This window comes from Marmota marmota, unplaced genomic scaffold (genome assembly GCF_001458135.2).
Source record: "Marmota marmota marmota unplaced genomic scaffold, marMar, whole genome shotgun sequence".
In the NCBI taxonomy this organism is placed as follows: Eukaryota; Metazoa; Chordata; class Mammalia; order Rodentia; family Sciuridae; genus Marmota; species Marmota marmota.
The window spans coordinates 7,180,099-7,204,252 of record NW_026000068.1 but is presented as its reverse complement, the minus strand read 5'-3'; the positions used below and the strand labels follow the sequence as shown (position 1 = coordinate 7,204,252).

The 24,154-nt window shown below is 41.6% G+C and overlaps 1 protein-coding gene across 6 annotated transcripts in view; it reads left to right on the top strand.

Annotated features, from left to right (window-relative positions):
• Window positions 1-24,154, top strand: part of Sema5a (semaphorin 5A) — a 447,885-nt gene that overhangs the window by 185,670 nt on the left and 238,061 nt on the right. For all 6 annotated transcript variants that reach the window (XM_048813988.1, XM_048813984.1, XM_048813985.1 and 3 more), the window contains one exon: window positions 19,168-19,267. In XM_048813988.1, the coding sequence (XP_048669945.1) occupies window positions 19,168-19,267 (100 nt within the window). The remainder of the gene's footprint in view (window positions 1-19,167; window positions 19,268-24,154) is intronic.

Below are 24,154 nucleotides of genomic sequence, written 5' to 3'. Positions count from 1 at the left end.
CCCCCCCCCCCTTTCCCTACTGCGGTAGGTGGGATAGCAGCCATTAACTGTGTGTAAGCACAGACCCAGCAAACGACTGCATCTGCCTCTTTGCTCTGTTTGTTTTTATCATCTGTGGAACATTAACTGACCAGCGTGCATAGATTGGACAAGAACCATCTTCAGATAGAGTGAAACAGATTTTATCAGTACTTGGCAAGAATTTCTGGTGTGCTATATTTATTCATGTATAGATTAGAAGGACTTATGCCTTTTTAGAGTTTGAGACAAAGCTCACTGGACCACATAATCACACAAATGACATCTGAAGGACTTAGCATGGTTATAAGATCTCATAAGAAAAAAAAATCTGCTCTTATGAAATTCATAGTAGAATCTTGGGATCTTTAATTAGTGGGTTTTTTTCAACTACATTAAAAGGAATAAAAAAATTAAAACTAAACAATGAGATGTATTCACATATATGCTGAGAAATCCCAAAGAGCGCCTCCTAGGGGCCGGGTGAGGTGCAGAATGGTTTACAGGCAGCTTGTCATTTCTCCTGGGCACTCACAGGTGCTTTTGCATGGGATGTTTAAGCTTTGATGGAGGCTAATGAGTCTCTGATGTGACCTCAGCGATGCAGTGCAGAGATCCTCTCAAACTTGACATTCATTCAGCATAGGGGCATACCAAAGACAATGACATCCAGTTTGTAGACTTAAAACCATGGGGTGAGTAGATTTGGTTTATGCTCACTTTAGTTCTTAAGTTGTCCTTTTTTGGATATATGTAACTGTTAAAAAAATTTTCCATTAGTAGTTTAAATTCTATTTTAAAGAAGCTGATGTGAAATAGGAAGAACAGACTTAAAGTGACATTTCTCCTCCCTTAGAAATTAAAATGTAGATATTTATCAACATTAAAATTTGGAACTAGCTCCCAAACTAATTCTCTCTGCTCTTTTGGGGTAGTGTTCTTTGTTACTCTGGAATTGATATAAAAACAAAGGGAGGATAGTGATTCTGTAAGATTTCTAGCAAAACAGTTGACTAAGTTGATGGGAGAAATCCCTTACCCTCAATTACTTGTGGTAAAAAATAAGGAGCTGCCCCAAAAGTGTGAAAAGGAAAGCCCCAGGGGATAGAAATTAAAAAGAGGAGTCAAGAGTGGATTCCTCAGTAGGCAGCAAGTTCAAAGGCCTCAGGGTTGGGGTTCAGGAGCCTGCTTGGGGTGAGGGAAGCTGCTGGGGCTGGGGCTGGGGCTAATGGGCAGGGAATGCAGAAACTCAACTGTGTACACAAAGTTAAAAGCCACAATGAGTCTTTCTACTTTCAAAGTGGAAGTTTAGAGGAACTGCATATCAGCCTTCCAGGAAGAGGGAAGGAAGCTGATTGTGAGTGAAAATCATCTCATGAAGGGGAACTGAGTGACCTCCAGACCTGCTCTATGGACTCCTGTGTAGTGTCCAACAAGTCCTATACTTTCCAAGGAAGGAACCAGGACAAGACACCTGACATCCACTGTTAGGGTTAGAGAGTGCCCTCTAGTGTTCTCCCCACACTAGGGCATCTGCTCTTGTGGCAGAGCTCCTGTGAGCATTGGTGATCATCGTCTCAGAGGCAAAGAACTCACACACATGACACAAGAAATGGCTCCCAGAGACACCAGACACAATCGGGGACAGACTGTGTCTCTAGATCTACCTATCAGACCAACTCCCGACAAATTTCAAAACATGAGACACACAGGTAGGATCACAATGGTCAGAGCCGGGTCAGAACATGGATGAGGCAGAGAAGAGATGTAGCGAAGAAAGGTATTATGTATTGGATAAAAATTCTGCAGGAATCTCTGAGAATGTAATGCAGAGAGAGGAACAGATTAACCCACATTTGAATTCAGAGTAAGAGATTTATGTAAGTTATTTATCTAGAACTTATAATGTAAAAAATATATAATTCAGTCCTACATAACAGAAAACCTAGAGACCATGATGTAGTTAAATCACTTTTCCTCTTTTATGAACAGAACCATATATTCCGCTGTTATTTTCAAAAAGGGAATTATGTGGTACTGCATAGACTTGAGTTTTAAGGGAGATGTTCCCTATTTACTGTTGTTTTTGAAGTATGTACTTTATAGATGTTGCTGGAGAGAGTGGCTACATGTTTAATTCTCTGCTGCCCAAGAATGCATTACTCTCTTCAGTTGACAGAAAAAAGTAGAAAATCAGGCATTCAAAAGATAAATCATCTGGGCTGGGGATGTGGCTCAAGTGGTAGCACGCTCGCCTGGCATGCGTGCGGCCCAGGTTCGATCCTCAGCACCACATACAAACAATGGTGTTGTGTCTGCCGATAACTAAAAAATAAATATTAAAAAAAAAATTCTCTCTCTCTCTCTCACTCTCTCTTAAAAAAAAACAAAAGATAAATCATCAACTGTCAGACAAAATTATCAAATACAGAACATTTGTTATTCCTGTTTCTTGCTCTTCTTTGCTCATTATTTTTATCATTCTACTTTCCTTGTATGAATAATATAAGTTATAATATATATGGCTTCAGGTTTTTCTTAAGCTGCAGTAACATGTGTAGATGGCCCATTGCAGTGCTTAGCTTGGTGCACAGAGTATTATCGGAGCTGTTATCTTAAGTTTAGTCTTATTAGTTTCACCATCACTGAAATAATATTCCCGAGAGTACGCACTAAAGATTCATTTCCTTTGGAAACTTGTCTTGTTTTAAGAAGCGTAGAATTCCATAAAATTTATTTATCTTGGGCATCACCATCAAGAGAGCACCTTCTTGGGTTTCTCCCCTCTCTTTAGAGTGGCTTTCATTTTCTCAATTATACGTATTTTGAAAAACACCTTTACTTACTTTTATAATACAAAAATGAGTCCTGTTCAAAGTACCCTCACACTGTCAAAATTCTGAAGATCCTGCCTAAAAGCCCATCTGTGTCCTTAGTGGCATCAAATCCCATCCCCATGGCTAACACTTTGTCCATGAACTGCAGGCATGTGTGGACACTCAGTGCTACCCACTGACTCACACAGAACAGTCCAGAGGAGATAACAGTGCAGGGGCGAATGGAGGTTCATTTGGTGAGTAGTTCTTTGACACACAAAAGTCACACAAGCCATTGCTGAGAGAAAATATCACATTTGGAGTTCTTATTTATCCTGCATCTAAAAACTGGATACAGAAGATCTGTCCTTATCCTTCTATATAAAAATTCTAGCTAAAGTCCTAATATGTGTTATTGCAAACTTAGGAAAATCGAATCACCCAGAGCTGTTAAAGGAATGGTTTTCCGATCCTTGCTGTCCTTAGTTCCTGGGCACTCTGCCTCCTCTGCTCCCCTGGTCCTTAATCTTGAAACAGGTCGAATGTTTTGCTCTTAAAGGTTAACTCCTTCTATGTTTGTTTGTTTTCCCTTTTTCTCTCACAAGAAAACAATCTTATTGAGAGGTTTGCTATTGGGAACATTTCACTGTCTAACAAGTCAACCTGGTGTGGTGTAAAATATAAAGACAGAATAAGTTCTTATTGGCTCAGTTTTGAATTTTTTAAAGGAATGGACTTCAGGTGCGGAGAAATAGTGTTATAGGGGTAAAAGTTACTCCATGGCCTCTAGGAGTGGGAGGGTGGTGCCCTTCAGATGCCATAGAGTCAACCTGTTGTCAGTTCAGCTTCCGTCTGGGCATGTTGGGAAACCCCTTCTCTGACAACTGTGTCAAATAAGTCATGCTCTGGAGAAAGGCGCAACCCAGCCACAGTTGGTTGTCTCAAAGTCAAAGATGCCTCAAAATGTGAAAGAGGAGGTCAAAAGGAAGTACTTCCTTTTAGATGACTAAAGGACACTTGTAAGCATTTCCCCTCCACTTATATAGCCAAGGAAGAGGACTAGGAGAGGCTAAGTGACCTGCTCCTGAGCCTGGGGTGTGTATGTGATGAAGCAGGGAACAGAACGCTCATCTCCTACACCCACTGGGTCTGGTGGACAGGAGCTGCTGCCGTGGAGCTCCCTGTGCATGTGTGTGTGGCTTGGGTGCTGGTGCTGAGGGTTCCAGATGCTGCTGCATGGGAGGGGAAATGAGCTGAGCCCTGAGGGACAGGAACACATTCCCCTTTGAGCTTGTTAGGAATTTCCCATTGCTCTGTGGCTGCCCCATCTACAAGTGGACTTTGAACCAGTGCTTTCCTTCTTGAATCAAAAAGTTTAAGGCAACTATGTCATCATGGGCCTTTGGTTCAATCCCCAGCACCACACACGCACACACACACACACACACACACACACAAAAAGAATTCGGATTTATTGTTTAAACAACAGAGTCCTCCGTCTCTAGTTCTAAGCTTTGTCTTATTTTTCAGTATCTTTCTTTCATCCTGCAGAAAACAATAGCAACAAATGTTCATTTATTCTTCCATTATTCAGCGTTAACTCGTGTATTTATCCTTTGAACCAGTACCTAACTGTTCACTCATTTAATGCATTTGTGTTGAGCACCTGTTCTGGGGCAACCTGTGCATTAGGCACGTAAACATAGGGCAAGCAGCTCACCTACAATGCAGAGGAGAAGACAGATGTGTAAATGGAGAAATTGAGGGTCGTGTCATGGGGTCTGACTGTGCCATGCATGTACACTTGCTGCGCAGGGGAGCGCCTCCCTCCTATCTAAGAAGACTGCAAAGGCTTCCTGTAGCCACCCTTGTCCAAGCTGGAGTCGGAATCACAGGGGACAGAGCTCCACTCGAGGAAAGGGCGGCAAGGGAAACTCCGGATGGTCCCTGGACCAAAAGTATTTGCTAAAATTGAACCCAAAGTACACACTGAGTAGCACAGAGAGAAAGGCTGGAGTTGGGAAGCCAGACTGGGGTGGTTTTGTGAGGTTTCATCCTAAGGGTGCTGATGGGAGTCCTGGGACAGAAGTGCTGGAGGAGAGACCTTGGCATGGCCAGGTGGGCAGCACCACGTGTGCAATGCCGACAACTGAACCAAGAGCACAGCTATAGGGTCAGGGAAGCAACAGGACTCCGAAGGTGTCACTCTCATCCATGCCAGGGTAAGCCTCTGCCTTCAGCCTGGTTTGATTAAACCCATCTGCAGAGGGCACTCCCATAATCCCTGTCCAGATAACATTCCTTAAGTAATTTCAGTTACACAGTGAAATTTGAATTTTATGCATGGATATTCATAAATACTGTATCACATGTCATGTTATGTAATTTTTGACCTATGTTTTCCAACACGAAAGACCCCAATCGTCTCCTCCTCTGTACACTGAGCATGAGGTTGCTTCCTGTGTTTTCCTCTAAAACAAACTGCTCCAAGTCAGAGGAGAGGCCTCACCTACAGCTTTCCACCTTGCTGTCCCCAACTAAATGTTGCTTTCTTGGATAACAGTTCCTTTTCCTTTCTCTTGACTCCCTGATCCTGTTAGCAGGCTTAACCTTTGAAGAGAATCATGTGTTTATTCCCAGAGTTTATAGAGGTACTGTCAGGATTTGCTATCCCCGGGCATCTTTAATGTAGTAATGTTTATGTTTTGAGAAGAACAAAAATAGAAATGTTTATATCTGGTGGGGGAAAAAATAACAAATACAAGCTGGAGTCATCAGCTTGGTCATTCCTGTTTGTGAAAACAATTCTCACTAATTACAGCCCTTCTCCAACGGCATGGTTATTGTACTGACCATATGCAATTAGCTTGTCTTCTCTTCCTCTATGTATGAAAATAGAACACACTGCTGTTTTTCTCCTTTCACAGTCCTGAGCAAGGACCATGTCGATTTTGGTGGACACAGTCCTGAATTGGTCTTTTCTTCAAGAGTTCTAAAATCTCTGTATGACATTAAATTTAATAGGGCTAGTATATCAAAAATAGAATTATAATTATGAAAAGTCAGTTAAAAGGAGGGTGAACGGTAAAATGAAATGAGATTTTTAATGGCTTGCCAAGAGTTATAATTAATGAGATGGAGATTTGGCCATGCTTGTGACCTTCAGGTGGGAAGCAGAGGAAGCCGGATGTGAACAGGTTCAGGAGAGTGGCTTTGCAGGAGTCTCTGTCTTGCTGGCTTCTTCCTCCTCATCCTGCCTGGCTTTTGCTTAAAGTGGTCTTGTGGAATGTGTTTAGAACCTGGTGGTTCTCAGGTGAATGAGAGTTTCATTGGAAAAGTGCATGCAGCATCATGGAGAGCCCCCGTCGTTATACGGTGGTTCTTTATCTGATGGGGCACTTGGAACCATGAAGCTTGTAACTTGTATCATGAAGCTGCTTTTCATGACAATGTTAGTTCATGAATGTAATCTGCTTCAGAATCTGCTTTGCACAGTAAATTTCTCTGAAGACTAGTTGTAAACAAAGAAAGAAGAAAATATCCCCATTGCATGCCAGGTTGGATGCCTAATGTCAGTCTACTGCTCAACTTTCTCACTGTATGGGCTCCTGAGGCTATAAAAATTGTTTTTGTCTGATTAAACACAAGTCCCTTTGAACTCCTTGGGGGTTCTTTTTGCTTGTACTTTCTTGTATCTGTATGCAAAAAAAAAAAAAAGAATCCAAACTGTCTACAATCAGCCCACTCCACCTCCTTCATTCTTTTCTTTAAACATAAAAACAAATAGTGTTACTGTAACATCTGTTACATTTATAACCTGAGGCTAAACACACACACACACACACACACACACAGGCCCCCTTTTCTTCTCCTGTAGAAAATTGGTTGATGGAAGAAGCAAATCAGAACAAATATCTTGCAACTAGTCCACAAAGGATGCTAGTTACCCACCTAATCACCACCAGTGGATTCCCCTGTCTTTCAAGGCAGCCTACCAAGAAGAAAAGCATCCTCAGAGGTGGCTAGGACTTAACTGAGGTGTCCCCCTAAAGGTTCTGTGTAAATAGAGGTGAAATGATTAGATTATGAGAGTTGTCTGAGAGTTGTAACAGCCAGTCCATCCTAATTTGAATGAACTGACAGGGTGGGGACCTTAGGCAGGTGGGGTGTGGCTGGAGGAGGTGGGTCTCTGAGATGTGCTCTGGAAGGTGCCCCTCCACCCTGCTTTCTGACTTCCATGATGCACCTAAAGGCATGCTTTTGCCTCACCTGGGGCTCAGAGCAAAGGAACTGGCCCGTCCTTGGTGAAACCATGAGCTGCAATGAACTTTTCCTTGTCTATGTTGTGCCTGTCTGTCGTTTTGGTCACAACAATGCAAAATTGACCAACCCAGGATAGAAGCAGTCACTTCTAGGAAAAGAATCGGAGTAAAGAAGGAGGTTAGATTTTGTTTTGTCTTTAGACACAGTATCCAATTCAGAGGCACTTAAAAGTATATATGAAGATAATTGGGCTTCTGTTCTCAGGGATGAAATTAAGTAACCAAATTAATTCTAAGATCAAAACCACGTGGATCTTCCTTCTGAAATTCTATAGGAGTTGTGTTTCCACTGGAAAACTTGGGGGCCATTCACAATTCCTAATTTCTTATTTTGTACCAATCAATTGGCGCAGAGTGCCTTCCAGCTGTCTTGCCTTCTGCATTCCGGGTTCTTTGTGGTCGTTCCTTGCCCAACCAATGGTCAGAGCCTTAAGACATTCCATGCACCTCAGACCACCCCTCTACCCTTTTATCTTTCATTGTACACACTTTGACTTCTCAGTGCCTTAGGATAGGGGTTGGGAAAAATATAGCCACAGGCCAATTCTGCCTCAACCACTTGCTATTTTAAAATCTTTAAGTTATATTTATACATAATCATGGGATTCATGATGCTACATTTGTGCATGCACATAACACAACTTCATCTGTCTTGTTGTTGTGAATGTTGTCTTACTGGAATCCAGCGATGCTCACTCAAGGTGGTCTGTGGCAACAGTAATAGAGCTCAGTAGTTAGGACAGTGGCTGTATTCTTGCAAGGCCTAACCTACTGTCTGGTCTTTTAACGACAGCCAGATTGAATCCAAGCCTTTTCCTTGATGAATGGGGATACAGGGACTGGCCCTCCCTTTCACCCTCCTTCCTCATCTCTTACTACACACTCGCCTTGGGGCTTCTCTCCAGACGGTCCCTCTCCTGGACTACACTTCTCAAGATCTCTGTCTGGCCTTATCCTTGTCATTCTAATCTCAGCTTAAATGTCACATGCAAGAGTGGCCTTCCCAACAAACTATATCATGTGGCTGCAGGTCACACTCTAAATAGGCGTCCTGTTTACTTGACAACAGGGCACCAATTCTTTCATTGATTCTGTCTCACCCTCGCCAGGGTAGGTACTCAGTGAGAAGGGCAAGTCCCTCTGCTTATTTTTCTGCAGAGTGTCTGGTTTCTAGATTGGGGACAGGGCACAGAGTTGGCAAGTGTCTGCCAAACAGAGGAGTGAATGAACAGCCAGCCATCATGTGCCCCATAGAGGGTGGTCTAGGGAGGAAGGATTAATGGGATCAAGTAGTGATTCATGTTTGCTGTAACGAATGTTGTGGAAACAGGGTTCACAAAGGGAAGGGTCTCTGAAGCTGTTTGGAACATATCAGGAAGTAAGTATGTGAACATATCAAGGAAAACTGAGACACAAGATCAGAAGTGAGGTCTTTCTGAGGAGCTCAGTGGGGCCATAAATCTAGCCTCTAGTTTCTCTCCAGGATGGTTTTGTGGCCTGCCGGGATGCAGGCACGGCTGTGCACAAACAGGTTTATGGCTTCATCAGGTTACTACTTTGAAACGAAAACAGCCAGAGATTCACCAAAATAAACCAAAGGGCAGAGTGAAAGCAAAATGTCATTTATTTTCTGTTTCTCCTTGTGGGCCTGTCTTTGCTGAGGTCAGTGATTTGAGAGTGTAGGATCCTGAGCCATGGCGGAGATCTACTTCTGCCGGGAATAAAGCCCTGAAGCTGTAAATGTCAGCTTTTGTTTTGTGTTTTAAAATGTGTGTGTGGGCAGGTGTTGAGTCTAACATCTTGGGTGTTTGGCTTGGGGTCGATGGTACCTCCTTAAGCCCAGGAGTGACACACAGAACTTGCATCATACTGTAGATGTTAGCTAATAGGCGATGTCATGGGTTCTAGAAAGTTTGCTTTTTGCCCTCAGAGGAAATGGAAGGATAGTGATTAGCTGACATTTCAAAATAATTGTGTGTGAAAGTGTAGAAAACATTTGACTTTTCTTTGTGGAAAGGGTAATGGTGACTTTCTCCATGTCTGTCTCATTTTTGACTAAAGATACTAAAGGCCACATAAAGCCAATGGGATACACATGCAAATGCTACGACTCTTCAGTGCCACTGGGTAAGTGATAATTCACGTGGGAGAGTGATCACGGGCTCTTTCTGAATTAGTTGATGGTGGTGACTTGCTGGGTGAATTACACCAAGTCCCTAGACATTTGAATGGCTTTGAGGCTACCTTCCTGGAGCCAATCAAAGCCCACCTTTTCTTTGGAGTGTGCTTGGTTTGAACGTCCCAGGCCTGATGAGGCAGCCTGTTGCTTGATTAATCCATTGCCTCAGAGAAAACATTCTGCACCTGAGGTTCCAATCCAAATCTAAGGAGACAAAAAAGAAAGTTCGCATGAATTGTAAGGAAGGAACAGAAGGGGACACAGGCTTAAGCAAATAATTCTTTTTCTTAAAACTGAGATCTGGCAATTCCTAAAAGAAATAAATGTCCAGATATTTAAAACTAAGCACCCTAAATGGCACTAGAAGGTCTCTGAAATGGCCCTCTCTACTTCCTGTAGCTATCTGGTAGTAAATGCTTTGCCCCTTCCAGAGTTCTGGTTATCACTGCTTACATCAAAAATACGTTAGGCCACTCCTGAAAAAATAATGTGAAATTATTCATTTTATAATTTTAGTCACATTAACATCATTTGTAATTCTAAAGCTATAAATCTAAAGGAAATTACTTTTTAATGTCCTCTGGCACAACATTAAGATTTTGCAATTAGATTTTATAGTCTAGAGTCATATGCTACAGGTCACAAGTCAAGTTTAAGACCCTTCTAGACAAGGTAAGTTACCTGTGGGTGGTGCAAAGTGCTTATGAGCCATATAGAGTTTAAGACAGGGGTAGGCTGGGTACCAGCTTAATAGCCTGGAAGACAAGCTGACCGCAATCCAGGAGTGTGAGGGTCTTGCTTAGTGTGCATGTGATTTTTGCATAATCTTTTTAATTAAAAAATCTGCCTTTCTTGATGGATGAGTAGAAATTGTTTCTTGTGTGGGTTATTCAGCAATAAAAACCAGCCATTGATTACCTTGGTTTTTATCCTAATTAATTGATGCAGAGAGTTCAAGGAACCAGCAAGAGTTATCATTTGGATCTTAAGTGTCCTCAAAAGGCCCCTGTGTTGAAGGTTTGGACCCAGCTGATGGTGTTATTGGGAGCTGGAGGAACCATTAAGAAGCAAAGCTTATTGGAAGGAAGTGAGGTGACTGGGGGAGCCCCTTAAAAGGGTATTGGGCCCCTGGCCCCTGTATTCTTTCTCTGCTTCCTGACTACCCTGAGAACAGCTTTGCTCTCCCCCACCTTCCCTGCCATGATGTTCTGCCTCCTTACAGGCCTTAAAACAATGGACCCTAACCAATGTGGACCAAAATCACTTACATCATGAGCCAAAATAAAGCTTTCCTCCTTGTAAATTGCTTTTTGGATATTTTGTTATAGTTTCAGAAAACTGACTAACACAAAGGTACCAGGATCTTAAATACACAAGCAAAAGGGAAGGCAACTCCTACCTTCAAGGCGGAATTTGAACTCAGCTTACTGATAGCTGTGGATTAGTGTCTCTTCCTTAGTGTCCAGGTGTGTCAGAGGGAAGCTTGAATAACTTAAAACCATGTGGATCAGAGGAGTCTGGACCTCATCTAACACTGACACTTAAATCTTGAGATATGACAGGTATTTATGGTATTGCCAGACACTTAGGAAAACAAATGAAAACTTGGGGTGATAGTGGAATTCCCGAATGAACCCTTATTTCAAAAAGGTAGTGTGTTTCAGTTGGATAAGAGTTGATTTTTTTTCTTTGAAATGCTAAAGACTTCTTTTAAAATGCATACCCAGGAGAATTATGAGCCCAATAATTTAGTTGTGTCATATGATCCTGAGATAATCTAACTTTGAGAGATGACAGTTTTAAGTCACATAGAATCCCCTCAGGGCAGGAACCTGCTATCTGCTTGCCCCAAAGCAGCCTTTAGTTACTAACTGTTTTTTATTACCAGGGATTGAACCTGGAGGTGCTAGACACTGAGCTACATCCCCAGTCCTTTTCATTTTTTATTTTGACATAGGGTCTTGCTGTGTTACTCGGGCCCTCACTAGTTGCTGTGGCTAGCTTTGAACTCCCGATCCTCCTGCCTCAGCCTCCCAAGTCACTGGATTTACAGGTGTGCACCACCATGCCCTTCTGATCATTTTTTTATAGCAATTGTTTGAGACCATTCTTGAGTCTCTACTATAGTCTTTAGAATGTATAATATACATGTATAAAAAGTCTCCAAATATACACTATGCAAACATGCTTATATGCATGCACATAGGTGTATATTTGGTTGAGCATATTGATGCCTATATTTACGTATCTGTATTTGTATACATCTCTAGATATGTAGACAATTTTGATTCCTTAAACTTTACTATTTCTAATGTTTTATGTGTTCAGATAAATCTGTCAGAGAATACCCTATAGTATTCCTACTTGGATAGTCTAGGGATGGGGAAGAAGGTAAATTGGCAAAGGAGTCATAGGATGGTGATTTTTCCACCTTTCTACCCATCAGTGTGTGACCTTGGGTTGATCATGGAACTTTTCTGTCCATATTTGAGAACTCTAAAATCACAGGCCGTACTTGAGAGGGGACATGTCCTGCCATAGCCTACTTGAATTCTACCTACTCCTAGGTAGTAGATTTATTGAAAATCATTGTGGACCATACATTTGAAAAAAAAAAAAAAAAGACCTAATAGTTTCTAATCTTTCTATAAAACTAAAGCAAGGTACAGCATGTCTGCATATTTTTGAATTAACTGATGTAACCTGGACTTGTCTTGGAAAAAACTTATGATGAAGATGAATTTTCCGCTGTTGAGATGTCCTAACCTGGGACTGCTGCCTGCCTGTGTTGGATCCTGGTTTCTTCCTGTTTTTCTCCAGGACCCTCCTCCTTCCTAGTGTAACCTGCCCTGTGGACACCCTGGGCTGGAGCATCCCCATCCCCTGTCTGGCGATGTGCACCTTCCTTCATTTCCAACTCTGTTTCATTTGATGGGTGACATCCACCGTTTCTGATAAATTAATCTATGCCGATATGTTCCTAGGTGCAAAGGATTCATGTACTTTATATGTTCCTAGGAAAATTTGATTATTAACTCAGACCTTATGGAAATATGTTGTCTTAATCCTCGCCTGAGTTTAAATTTCAGTGTAGCTATTTGCCACTTATGTGACCTGTCTCAGGATGTTTAACTTATCAAAATCTCAGGTCTTCTCTTAATTTATACAACAAAAATTATGACTCTAGCTTTACATGATTGTAAAGATGTTATGAAGACAGTGGTTAATAAGTAAAAGCACCTCGTACAGTTCCTGAAACTAAATAAGTACTGAAAATATAGACAGTAAATAAAGTGTACTGAGGGATGCGTCTACTGTGTTACATGCTTTTTTTCACACACATATTTACAGGGCATGTATGTGTTCAGTTCCTGATGAAATCTTTTGTACTGGTTTGCCATTAGACAAACATGAAGTTTTGAGACTGAGATCTAGTGTGATCCCTGAAAGAACGCTGGAGAATACTCAGGAGGCCGAGGGCCCTGCATATGTATTTTAGGGGTGGGACTTGGCAGGGGTTGCTGCTGACTTAGTGCACCAGGTGAGTGTGGCCTTTTCTCAGTGACTGTTGGCGAGACAGGTTTGGAAAAGCTGTCTGTGAGGAGAGGTGTAGCAGGCAGACGCAGTGGTGTCGGCCAGTGCAGGCCTGCTCTGCTGTTTGCCTCTTAAGGCTTGAGACTCCGCTCCCTGGTGTTTGAATCCTGGTTTTAGCTCAGGTTGCATTGACAGGATGGTTCATGTCATGCACTGAAGCTGAAATCAAAGCCCATAGAAAGGAGGCACAGGCGACTTTAAAGGGTCATAGCTCTCTTTGAGGTAAGATGGTTCTTCTCCTAGGCTGGGAAGAGGCCACTAAAGGAGAACTTCCAGAATGGTTTTTGGAGTCCACTGTACAGACCACCTTCTGCCCTGCCGACCGATGTGCAAGCCACGACCCAGGTCTTGCGTTCTCAGGACAGTGTTGGCTCTTTTCCCACTGTTAGAACCAGTCGTTCCATTCTTCTCATACAACCCCCGCCTCCTCATTCTAGAATGTTCTTCAGTAAAGCAGATCAGCACATGGTGCTCATTTCCTTCCTCTATACTTAAAAGACACACTTGGGACCTAAAACCTTGGTAGTGTGTCATACGCTTCTTTCTGTAGCTCTTGAGAGTGACGTTGTCATTAGTAATACCAACAGCAAAAACAGTAGACACTGCTTGTGCAGGTTGACGAGGTCACTGGCTTTGGGAGCCCAGCTTTCTGCTTTCACTTTCTCTAGTCTGCTGTTGAAAACCTGGGTGGGTAGCAATTTTGTTTAATGATGTATCAACAGGAATGAACTCACTTTCAAAATGACTAGGTTGTTGATTTTTTTTTCTTCCCGTTACCTTCCAAATGTGCTGCATAGGAAACTAGATTTTAACCAGGCATGGTGGTGCACACGAGTAAACCCAGCAGCTCAGGAGACTGAGGCAGGAGGATCACAAGTTGGAGGCCAGTCTGGGTAACTTAGAATGACCCTCAGCAACTTGCAAGACTCTGACTCAAAAAAAAAAAAAAAAAAAAAGGCTGGAGATGTGGCTCAGTGGTTGAGTACCCCTGGGTCCATCTCCAGTGCCAAAATGAAATAAAATAAAATAAAGCAGAAAACTAGATTTCTAATAATATAGCATAATTGTTCAAAAAAAAAAAAAGGAAAAGAAAAACTAAGCAGTTTGAGTTTTTATTGTACTAGCTACTGATCTTTGCAACACCTTCTTGTTTTCTGCCTCAGTTTCCTTACTCATCACAGGGCAAGTGTGAGAAATGCAGAAATTAATATGAACAAAATACATAAGATAACAATTAGCAAAAGTCATACATGATTTAAATATAGCTACTTGAGCTGCTTTACTGATAGTCGTATTATTAACTATAATATTTTTATACCTTAGTATTATGTGCAGATGAAGGTAATTATGTAACAATGAGAATTAGGAGAGGCTGTGTTTGCACCTCTGTGTCTTGTCCTCTTGGTGTCCGTTACTGTCTCGGCTTCCATGGCTTCTCAGCAATCTTTACCTGCTGTCTTCTGGCCTCACCCAGTTCACCCTGGGACTCAGTTCCCAAAGTGGATTTCAAGTCCCCAGAAAGGCTTTGAAATGCTGCTTTCTCAGCTTCTTAATCAACTGACATGAGAAGGAGCAAGCAATGGAATGGGCTCCCTGGGGCCACCCCTGTGTTCCACCTGGGAGGTTTCCCACTCCTGTTTACCCACAAGTCAAGCTGGCTGCAGTGGAGCTGCAGGCCTCAGCATGAGGAGCACCCTCCACCAGTGTTGGGAGGGCCTTGCGGGTGGGGTGAGCGCTGCTCTTCAGAAGCGGAGTCTCTTTGTGATCCTTTTTTAAGAGGTTTCCTTCCAAAGGGTTCCTTGGCTTGCAAACCTCATTACCTTGGCTATCTTTTAGAGTGCTGACTTTGTTTGCTTTTTTTTTTTTAATGTTTTTTAATGTTTTTACTGCCATTTTTCTTCTCTTTCTCTCTCCCCCTCCACCCTCCCTCCCTTTGGGGGAGTGTGGGAGGGGGAAACTAACCAGCATCTGTCTACTTGGACGATAGTTTATATTTGCCAATAATTTTAGAGTAACTTTACTAATACTGAGTCATGTTGATAAAATAATTTTTCTTGAAAAATGTAAGACTGGGTTCTTTTAAAAATCAAATCATTACACATTTGATAAAATATTGACAAAACGATCATGTAGTAGCTTATGTTGTAGTAAGAGAAGACGAATATGAATCAAAGCACCTAATTTTTTGGTAGAAAAATCATTACCAGAATCACAGAGACTATATTTCAATAATCATGTTTTTGTAAAAATTGAATCATGTGGAATGGTTAATATCAATATTACAAATTATCTACAAAGTATCCAACGGAATTTGCAGGAATTTCCAAGCAAGGGTCATATTGACTGCTGTATTTAAGTTCTATTTCATCATATGATTATCTCAGCAGTATCAGAAGAGCGAGAAGATGGGGCAGGAGGAAGGGGCAATGAGCATATTAGTTCTTTTAAAACCTGTATCGCCCCAGTTTACCATGAGTTGTGGGCCTCTCCCCCTCCCCCTCCCCCAGTCTCTCTTTGGCAACCAGTGTGCTTAATATCAACAACTGCCCAGTGTTTTGATTCTCTCTTCTCTTGCCTTACTTGACCTTAACTCATTTAGTTCTTCTGTTTTTATAACTGTTCACTTTCTGATTCCTTAGCAATAACTTCTTATTGCTATTATTGACATCTGATGAGGAGCTGTACCAGTGAATTTTCTAATGTTTAGCTTATTCAACAAACCTTTTTTGGGGGTGAGCCCCATCCTATATGAAATCGAGAGAAAGAGAGAGGTGCACATGTGTATGTGTATATATGTGCACACACACTTTCAAGGATATCAAGATAATCAGAACCTCAGAGTGACTTGGGACCTTTTATCTTGATACGTTAAATAACTGGTGTCTAGTTAAGATGATATATTCCTTAGGAATTTGGCCAAAGTTATGTGTAAAACTGAGCTCATTATCTTTATTTTTATATATACTGTACTTAAAGAATTTTTTATACAGTTTGCTTGGGTGTTTTTAATAGAAAAAAATGCATGTACTAAAATGTATTTTGAAAGTTTTTTTTAAATAGGGGAGATATGCATATACTGATAAGCAGAGGGGAAATGTAACATGGAAATGTTAGAAAAATAGGGAATTTAGGAAAGGGATTGAAAGGAGAGAAGAGGTGGGACTGATGTGAAGTTGGAGGCCTGGAGTCCAAGGAGAGCACAGCAAGATGTGACTAACTTCCAGGGACATTGAGAGGAAAAGGCATCCTGCAGGCACATTGTCAGAGGTGGTTTGGGGCTGAAGCTCTGCCAGGGCTCTCAAGGTGTCCATGACCGAAGGCCATGTGCTCTCTGCAAAACTGAGATAGGTTGTCCTTCCCGAGGAATATAATAGAAAGTAAAAAAGATGTTCTATAGATTACCTACCTTTGTTGAGTATTGACTGTAAAAATACAATGTTTTTATTGGGAAAACGCATTAGAATTTTAAGTATGTAAAGTCAAACAATATTGATAGAATGGTGTGCTTTAACTCATTTTTCCCCTCTGGACATGATTCCTTTCATGACTTGAGGCTATTTCTGAATGTTCATGATAGGAACAAAAACCTGAATGCTCTCTCTTCATCCTGGTTCCTATTGGTCACTTTTTAAATTCTTGTAACTAAAAGGACAGATGTGTGCATGGGAAACAAGCTGTTTTCTGATATTTCGTAGTCTTTTATCTTTTTATGAGGCTCATTTTCCCACTGCCTAACTTGTATGGTTTTTTATACCCACATGCTCCTTAGCCATGGGTTTCCTATTTGAATGATGAAGCTCTTGACCTTGAACATTTTTATGGACTCTTCTAGGTCTTCGTGATGTTCAATAATGGCTCTGGGACCAACTTGTTCCCATTGGAATTTTTTTTGTCATACTCTCATAATTATACTTGCATCCAGTTTCTCACTAGAACCAGCCTTATCTTGTGACATCTGTGTCTTAGTCATTCCTGTCTTCTTTATGTAATCTTCAAAGCATTTTTGTTTTCTTTAACTTATTTTCCTTGAGTTGACCTATAATCAGTGATCTGGCTAATCAGACCTTCCCAGAACATCTTCCTTTTCCATTTTCTTAGCCACTGCCTAAATTGTATGGTTTTTCATTTTTTAATCTAATATTCTTGTCTTCATTTACTACTTTTCCCAAACCACCCTGTTTATCAGTGACCCATTCATATTACTAGGATTTATAATTTAATGGGCTAAGTGCTTACTTGAAAAATTTCAGTGCTTTGCTATTATCACATATGAGATCAAGTCCAAACTTTTAAACCTGTAAATGTATTTTTCTGTAGTTTATATTTCAATTTTCTTTTCAGTCCCCTTTCCTAGCAGTTTCATGAGCTACTATTTTCTTTTCTCTGCTCCCTTCCTTTCCTCTTTCATTTCCTTTTTAATTCTTCCACTCTTTAATTCACATACTCATTCCTACTCTTGCGTTTGACCCATTTGTTTGACCCATTTATGATTCCCCCTCAAATCCGAGGTTCTGTTCTTAGTGCTGCAGGCATCACAGTGAACCACACAGACCTGCGAGCCTAAGGCTCCCTCTTTCTCAGGGATGGAGCAATTGGTGGAGCAATTCCAGGTAGGGCCAGAGAAGGCACCAAGGCTACCATGCTGCTCTTCCCATTGCCTATTAGGACATTTATCCTAAGTCTCTAATCAAATCTTTCCTTTTACCTAAGCTTTCATCCATCTCACCTTTCTATATTTTGAATAATTCATGTACGTTTTATACAGTTTCCTTGGGTGTTTTTAATAAAAAATGCATGTACTAAAATATGAGTACATTGCATTTACATAAACATGGTTGAGGAAGATCTTAGTTCTTTTTCTCTAATTGAATATAAGTTCTTGGAAGGATTATTTATTGATAACTTTGTATTGCTCCAGTGCCTTGTAATACTTCACTCGAAGTGTTTTGATTTCATTGAGTTGCCTATAAAAATGAAGAAATTTATATAAAATACTAAAAAATATCAAGATGTCATACACATTAAAATTTCAAATGCCAATCGCAGGTCTCTTTTTTCTCTCTAGCACAGCCCTGGTTTTCTGTAATCAGAAAAGAACTTCCGGTGTATACCACTTTTTCCCCCAATAACTAATAGTAGAGACAAAAGACACATTTATTATACAGAGCCTTTCCTCAAAAATAATCCATCTCATTCTCATCCACAGGGACATTTCTATAGGATATTATAGGACATGGGCATATTTCCATATCAGATTTGTTTTTAGTCTCAGTGTTTGTTGAAGGAGATTAATCACTTCCCTCAAGCAAATAACTTTATTGATTTGACAGCTGTCACATGCCTGTTTAGTCAGGGTGATATCATCCAAGTACTGCATATGAGAAGAAAAAGAAAATAAGACCATCGCGTAGCATGGTTGGTTGACAGGATAAGGAGAAGGCATCCCAAACTGACCAGCAACTCACCGCAAGCAACTCACCGCATATTTTTCAGTGCCAAAAATGAGTTCCTGAAAGCTGCAGAAATGACACATGAAGCAGCATTCTATTCCTCTTCAAGTCATTTTATAATAATCAGACTCTGGGCTGGATGCTTTCTAATAGGAGTTAACAGTGCTTGTAAAAAACCTGTCTCTGTGGAGTGGCTATTTCCTGATTTCCCTTAGAAAAAATGCAAATGAGGTCTAGAAGTAACTGTGGATTTCTCATGTAGAAAGGACTGAATGTGTTTAACAAGTCTAATTGTGGGGCCAAAATAGAAACCCCAGGGACAGGGAAATGGAAGGCCTAATTTGAAAGAAGGCAAATGGTGCCCCTGTGCTTTGTCCTTGCTCTGAAGGGGGACTTTTGTGATTTTGCAAAGTCTTCAGCCCTTTCCAGGGAAGTGGCACAGGAAATGGTCTTGTTTGCAGTCTGCATCCCTCTGCTGAATCCTATGAATGCTGGGTTATTTTCTACCAGGCCCAGAAAACGCACATCTGGCCTGTAAATCACTACCATGCCTGGATGTCTTGCTTTCCTCTTTCCCGGGTGTTCACCCTCTGTGTTTTACACATTCCTAGTGTGGGTCATGTGACATCCTGGGGAAACCTCCAGTGGCCCCTAAATGATCACATCACATGAGACTCCCCAGTCCTCCCTGGAATGTAATGCTTGCTTCTGCTGTGCCCTCTCTGTGGTCCCCAGAGGAAGAATCATTCATTTTTATCTTTTTATTTATTTATTTTTTTCCTATTTAGAAATTGGCCCCTGGTTACGGGAGTTCAGAGCGAAGAATGCTGTGGATTTCTCGCAGTTAACATTTGACCCAGGACAGAAAGAACTTGTTGTAGGAGCAAGGTGAGAGATGTTATGTTTTGCCACCAAAGTTAATCTATGGACTTCACTTTGCATCTGTGTGAGTTATATGTGAGTCTCTTTGCTGAAACTGAAGAGCGCTGTTTAAGGTGATTTCATCTCACAACGCTGCTGTGCAGGGTGAGTGTCATGGAGTGCCCTGCTAGTGTGAGCAGGGGTGTGCTCCTCATCTCACGTGTTGATTGGACCCTCCCTGTGTGTCTCAGACCTGGTTTCCCCAGATTAACTCCTCTGTTCCTCCCACATAACCTGAGAGGGGGTGGTGTCAACCTCCCTACTGTAGAGATGAGGAAACTGAGGCAGAGAGCAGAGAAAGATGTTGTAATTTTGCATGTGCCTGATAAAAGATGGAGCCCCGTTTTACACCCAGGCGGTTTGGCTGCAGAAACCATGTTCTTAATTCATCACTACATTCTTCTGCAGAATTTCAGAGGTCAAAATGCCTATGAGCATGCCACGAGGTCCCTCATGACCTTTCTTGATGACCTTGATCAGACCTTTATCAGTACATTAAGAATTCAAGGAAATTGTCACTGTCATTGCCCCTTAAGGAAGTGTGTGCTCCTGTATCCAGGTCAACACCTGCATACAGCTGGAGGGTGAGGCCACTGACACATCAACAGATTTTGAGCTCTTTCCCTCATATTTGCTATCACCTCCTTAGAAGATGTGCATGGACCCCACATCCAGTTATCTATGTCAGTATAATTTGAGGATGATATACCTACAACAGGTTACGTCTATCTCTTAGGAAAATGAACATTAAACTTGAGAAGGCAATGTGCAGATTTGGATTCTACTGACATCTAAGGAAGTCTGTACGGCACTGGAATGGATGTATCTTTTCAGCCAAGTTTTTAGATTATGCAGTATACGTTTTATAGCTACAGAGGTCGAACAGCTCCCACACTGACCTGAGTAAAACTAAATCCAGCGTACCCTCAGGGTATTTGTGATAAATGCTGAGAAATTTCTGAATCGTTGCGTTTGCTCTCAGATCTTATAGTCCCCAACTTTCACTAAATAGACACAGGTTGGCTTACTTCATGCACTGGACAGTGGTCCTCATCTCTTTGGATGGTTGTGGGGAGACCATGAACCTGGACAGGATTGCTTGGTTTACTCTGCCAGGATTTTCAAAGCTGACTTCACCAAACCACAATCTGGGCTCTGTATTGCAAGGGTTATAAATGGGTCTCTCAGTCTCGAGAAGCTCTCTTCTTTCTGCATGCTACAACATAGCATGTTTTCTAAATGCCTGCCTGCAGAAGCTCTGTGGGTAGTCCACCCTGTGGTCCCATGTCCCTTAAAGTCTCATCTCGTCATTCTCATGTAGTCCAGGCATGTGGAATGATTTAGGTTTCCCATGGCTATAGAACATGGTCTTTCTTGATTCTGAAATTTGGTGACCTTGTTTTATTTTTTTGGAATACTAGGTACCCACCCACTCCCACCCCAAATATTCTGCTTTGGAAATTCCTCCTCATAGTGAGGACCCGGCTCAAGACCCTGCACTGATCCTGAGCTGCCACATCCTGCACAGGATGGCCCCGTTGACACACCAGGCATCCACTTTGTCACTGTACTTCTTTCAGGGCATCACATCATATCCTGACAGCTGTCACCTCCTACCTGGACAGAAAGGGATGTGCCAATTCTTTGTTTCTTCCTCCTTGTGGAAACGCAAAGATCTCTGTTGGTTCAACATATTTATTTCTAGGATTTGACTTTTATGTGCTCTTCTCTCATCTAGGGAACACAGGAGCAAGAGGGCTGAGAGTGTGGTCTATTTATTCCAAATGCCTACATTGGGGTATGGTCATGAGGGAGTTTCAGGCTCTGTATCCCAAAGCCTGCCTTTAAGAAAAATAAGCTCTGGCCCCAAGTCAAGGGTAAGAGGCCCTCTACTCAGGAAGCAGGAACAAATGTGAGCCCAACTAGCAGTGCTGAGTCTTGCATCCCTCATTCATTTGTAAAGAACTTTGGAAAGGCTTTTTCATTAGTGTGACTCAAAACACTGTCCATGGTCTCTGGAGGTCCCCTTGTGAACAGATCAGCACTCCATACTCTGCCAGTGGTTGGCTTTTAATCAGTGACAAAGATTCTCTCAAGGGATATAGGAAGCCACTGAATAAATTTGGGGATTGTGAAGGACTGTCTTATGTGCCTGCCTTGGCTACAACAGCAACTGGGAATTGTTCCCAAGGGAGACTTGTCCCTGGAGGTCTCCATCCAAGTACCTCTGGCGACTGCCATCTCATATCACCATGGTGCCAGCTCATCCGTGTTGGGAGGAATTGTACCAACCCCTGAGTCACCCTAGCATGCAGTATGGTGTAGTGGCCAGGAACACGTGGGGTTGCCAGAAACCACCCATTCAGAATGCAGGATGCCCAGCTGAACTGAACTTCAGATGAGGAATAAGCGATTTTAATCCTATGAATAACCCACGTGTCTGGCAAATAGTGTGTGTTGCATTGTGACTACTTGGCAGATGACAGAAAGAAAGGAGGGACCCTGCTTGCCTCACAGAGCCATCCTGAGCCAGATCCAGAGCACAATTTTCCCATCTTTAAACTTGATATGATAATTTCCACCCCTTTCAGCTGTTGTGAGGATTAAGTGAAATAATCCGTGACAAATGATCACCACGTCAGCAGGCCCCGGGAAGGCAGCAGGACCTGGAGAGCCCCGGGGAGCTTGTGTGCATTAGTGTGCACATACGGTTACATTTCAGGCAGAGACGGCTGAAGGAAGAGAATAGAAATGTCACCGAGGAAATTTGGTGGGATTAGGTTCAGAAAGTTTGAGAGGGAGTATGAACCAGTTATAAAACTTTAAAAATAACCCAGCCCTCAGATTCCTGTTTGGGAAGGTTTGACCTAGCAAAAGAAGTTTAGATAACAGGTGTGTATTTCAGAAATCAGCAATGGCTTAAAAATATGAACTGCAGAAAAGTAGAATGATCCTTTTTTTTCCCCATAGTTACCACCAGGTATTGAGAAACCGTTTATTGGATGGTTTCACTTTATACCACTGATACTTTATGTCCCTGAAATTGAATTCAGCCAAAGATTCTTTGCACTCTTTTATAAAGGGAGTTCGTTCATTGTGCTGCAAAAGAAAAACTTCTCTTAAAGAGATCTGTGGTTATGTAGCACCAGAAGTTACTTGAATTGGAATTCATGCAGTTTCTGGAAGGACTCGTGAATTTGCCATTTCCAGGGTGCATGCTCACTTTCATATCAGGGTAAATGCATTGACCTTCATATTCTGTTTTAATGCAGCCTCTTTGAAATTAATATTCTGTGTATTTTCAATGATTAAACAGGCATCTTTCTTTTAGAAAATGTGGAAAATACAATACAGCATAAGGAAAAGAGTTTCAGAAATAATCATAGTTAAATATAGTTAGTGTGTCCAGTTTTTCCCCCCTATTATTTGATTTCTATTTGTTTCTATTCCTGGGATAATATTCCTGTCTACTTTTTCATCACAAAACCTCCTGAAATCAGTTTCCATGGTATAATGAAAAAAAAATTCAAAGAGAAAGAATGTGTTATAGCTTAGAATTTTAGTTTTGATAATTATGAAAGTACTGACAGTACTAATGCTCCACCAATTGGGTAAGAGTCTACATTTTGCTATAGATAGAATTGTAGCCACAGATGTCAGAGAGGGTGATAACATTTTTATTCCCAAGTGAGTTGATCTGTAGCATTTCAGGTTCATCCTAAGGGTGACAAGTGATTCCATTCCAAGTCACTCTGATATGCACCACAAAAAGCCACACAGTGTGACGGAAAACAGCCACGGCACGGATCTTTGCCTCTGAGCCGTGGGGAAGGTGCTGACGCCCACTTGTGCTCATTCAGATACTTTTCTTCAAGGTGAGGCTTGAAAAAACACTTCTTAATGTCAATCTCCATTTTGAAAATGACCGTTTTTTTTCGGTCGTATTGGTTTCTTGCACTATTAGTTATTTTCTGCGGGTAACTTTGTTTCTGATGCTCTTACTCTTTTCCTACCAGCTTCAGTGTAAGGCCCCTTTGCAACATGTGGTGTTTTAGTAGAGGGTCCTCCTGTTAGTTCTCACAAGCCTGAGGAGTCCACATAGCCCAACCATCTGCCACGAGGAAGCTGGTGGGACTGAGACCCGCAGGCTCAGGGCTTGGGTCTGGTACTGACTGTAACTAATGTGATATCTAAGGACTTTATCCTTGGGACTGTTTGATTTTACGTCTATCAAAGCCATATCATGAAATGGTAATATTATAAAGATACCAAGGGAAAACTTACGGGAATGCATGAGTCCTCCTGACACCTGAGCAGGTGGAGGACCAGCTACATCCCCAGCTTCACAGAATCCCTGAATTCACTGTTCCAGTCAAGAGGCCACTTCTGGATACCAGAACAGAAGATATTTCTATTATATACCTGTACAACATATAGTATAGATTCCTGGTCAGCGTGCTTATTGCAATGGAAGAAAAAGAAAGAATTAAAATCTGAGGGCTTCCAAGCCAGAGCTTGATCTTTCCAATCACAGCAAGCTGGTTGCGACATTTTGGTATACATTCTGAATCATTTGTTTTGCTCATGTTTTGACTCTGCAAAACTAAGGATAAAAAAGGAAAGATTAACATGCTTTTGCTATGCGGGTGCTGAATTGGCTTTACGTGTTCAGAACTGCTGAAAGATAAACTCAAGCACATTAAAATTTTAACGAGTTTATTTGAGCTTTCCATGATTCATGAATCAGGCATTGACCACAAGACCACAAGAAGGTCAGCTCTTCCAGGGCTGGAGGGGTTGGGGGAGGATGGAATCCTTCTTCCGGGAAGCAGGATGAAGTAGATGCCTTCTGTT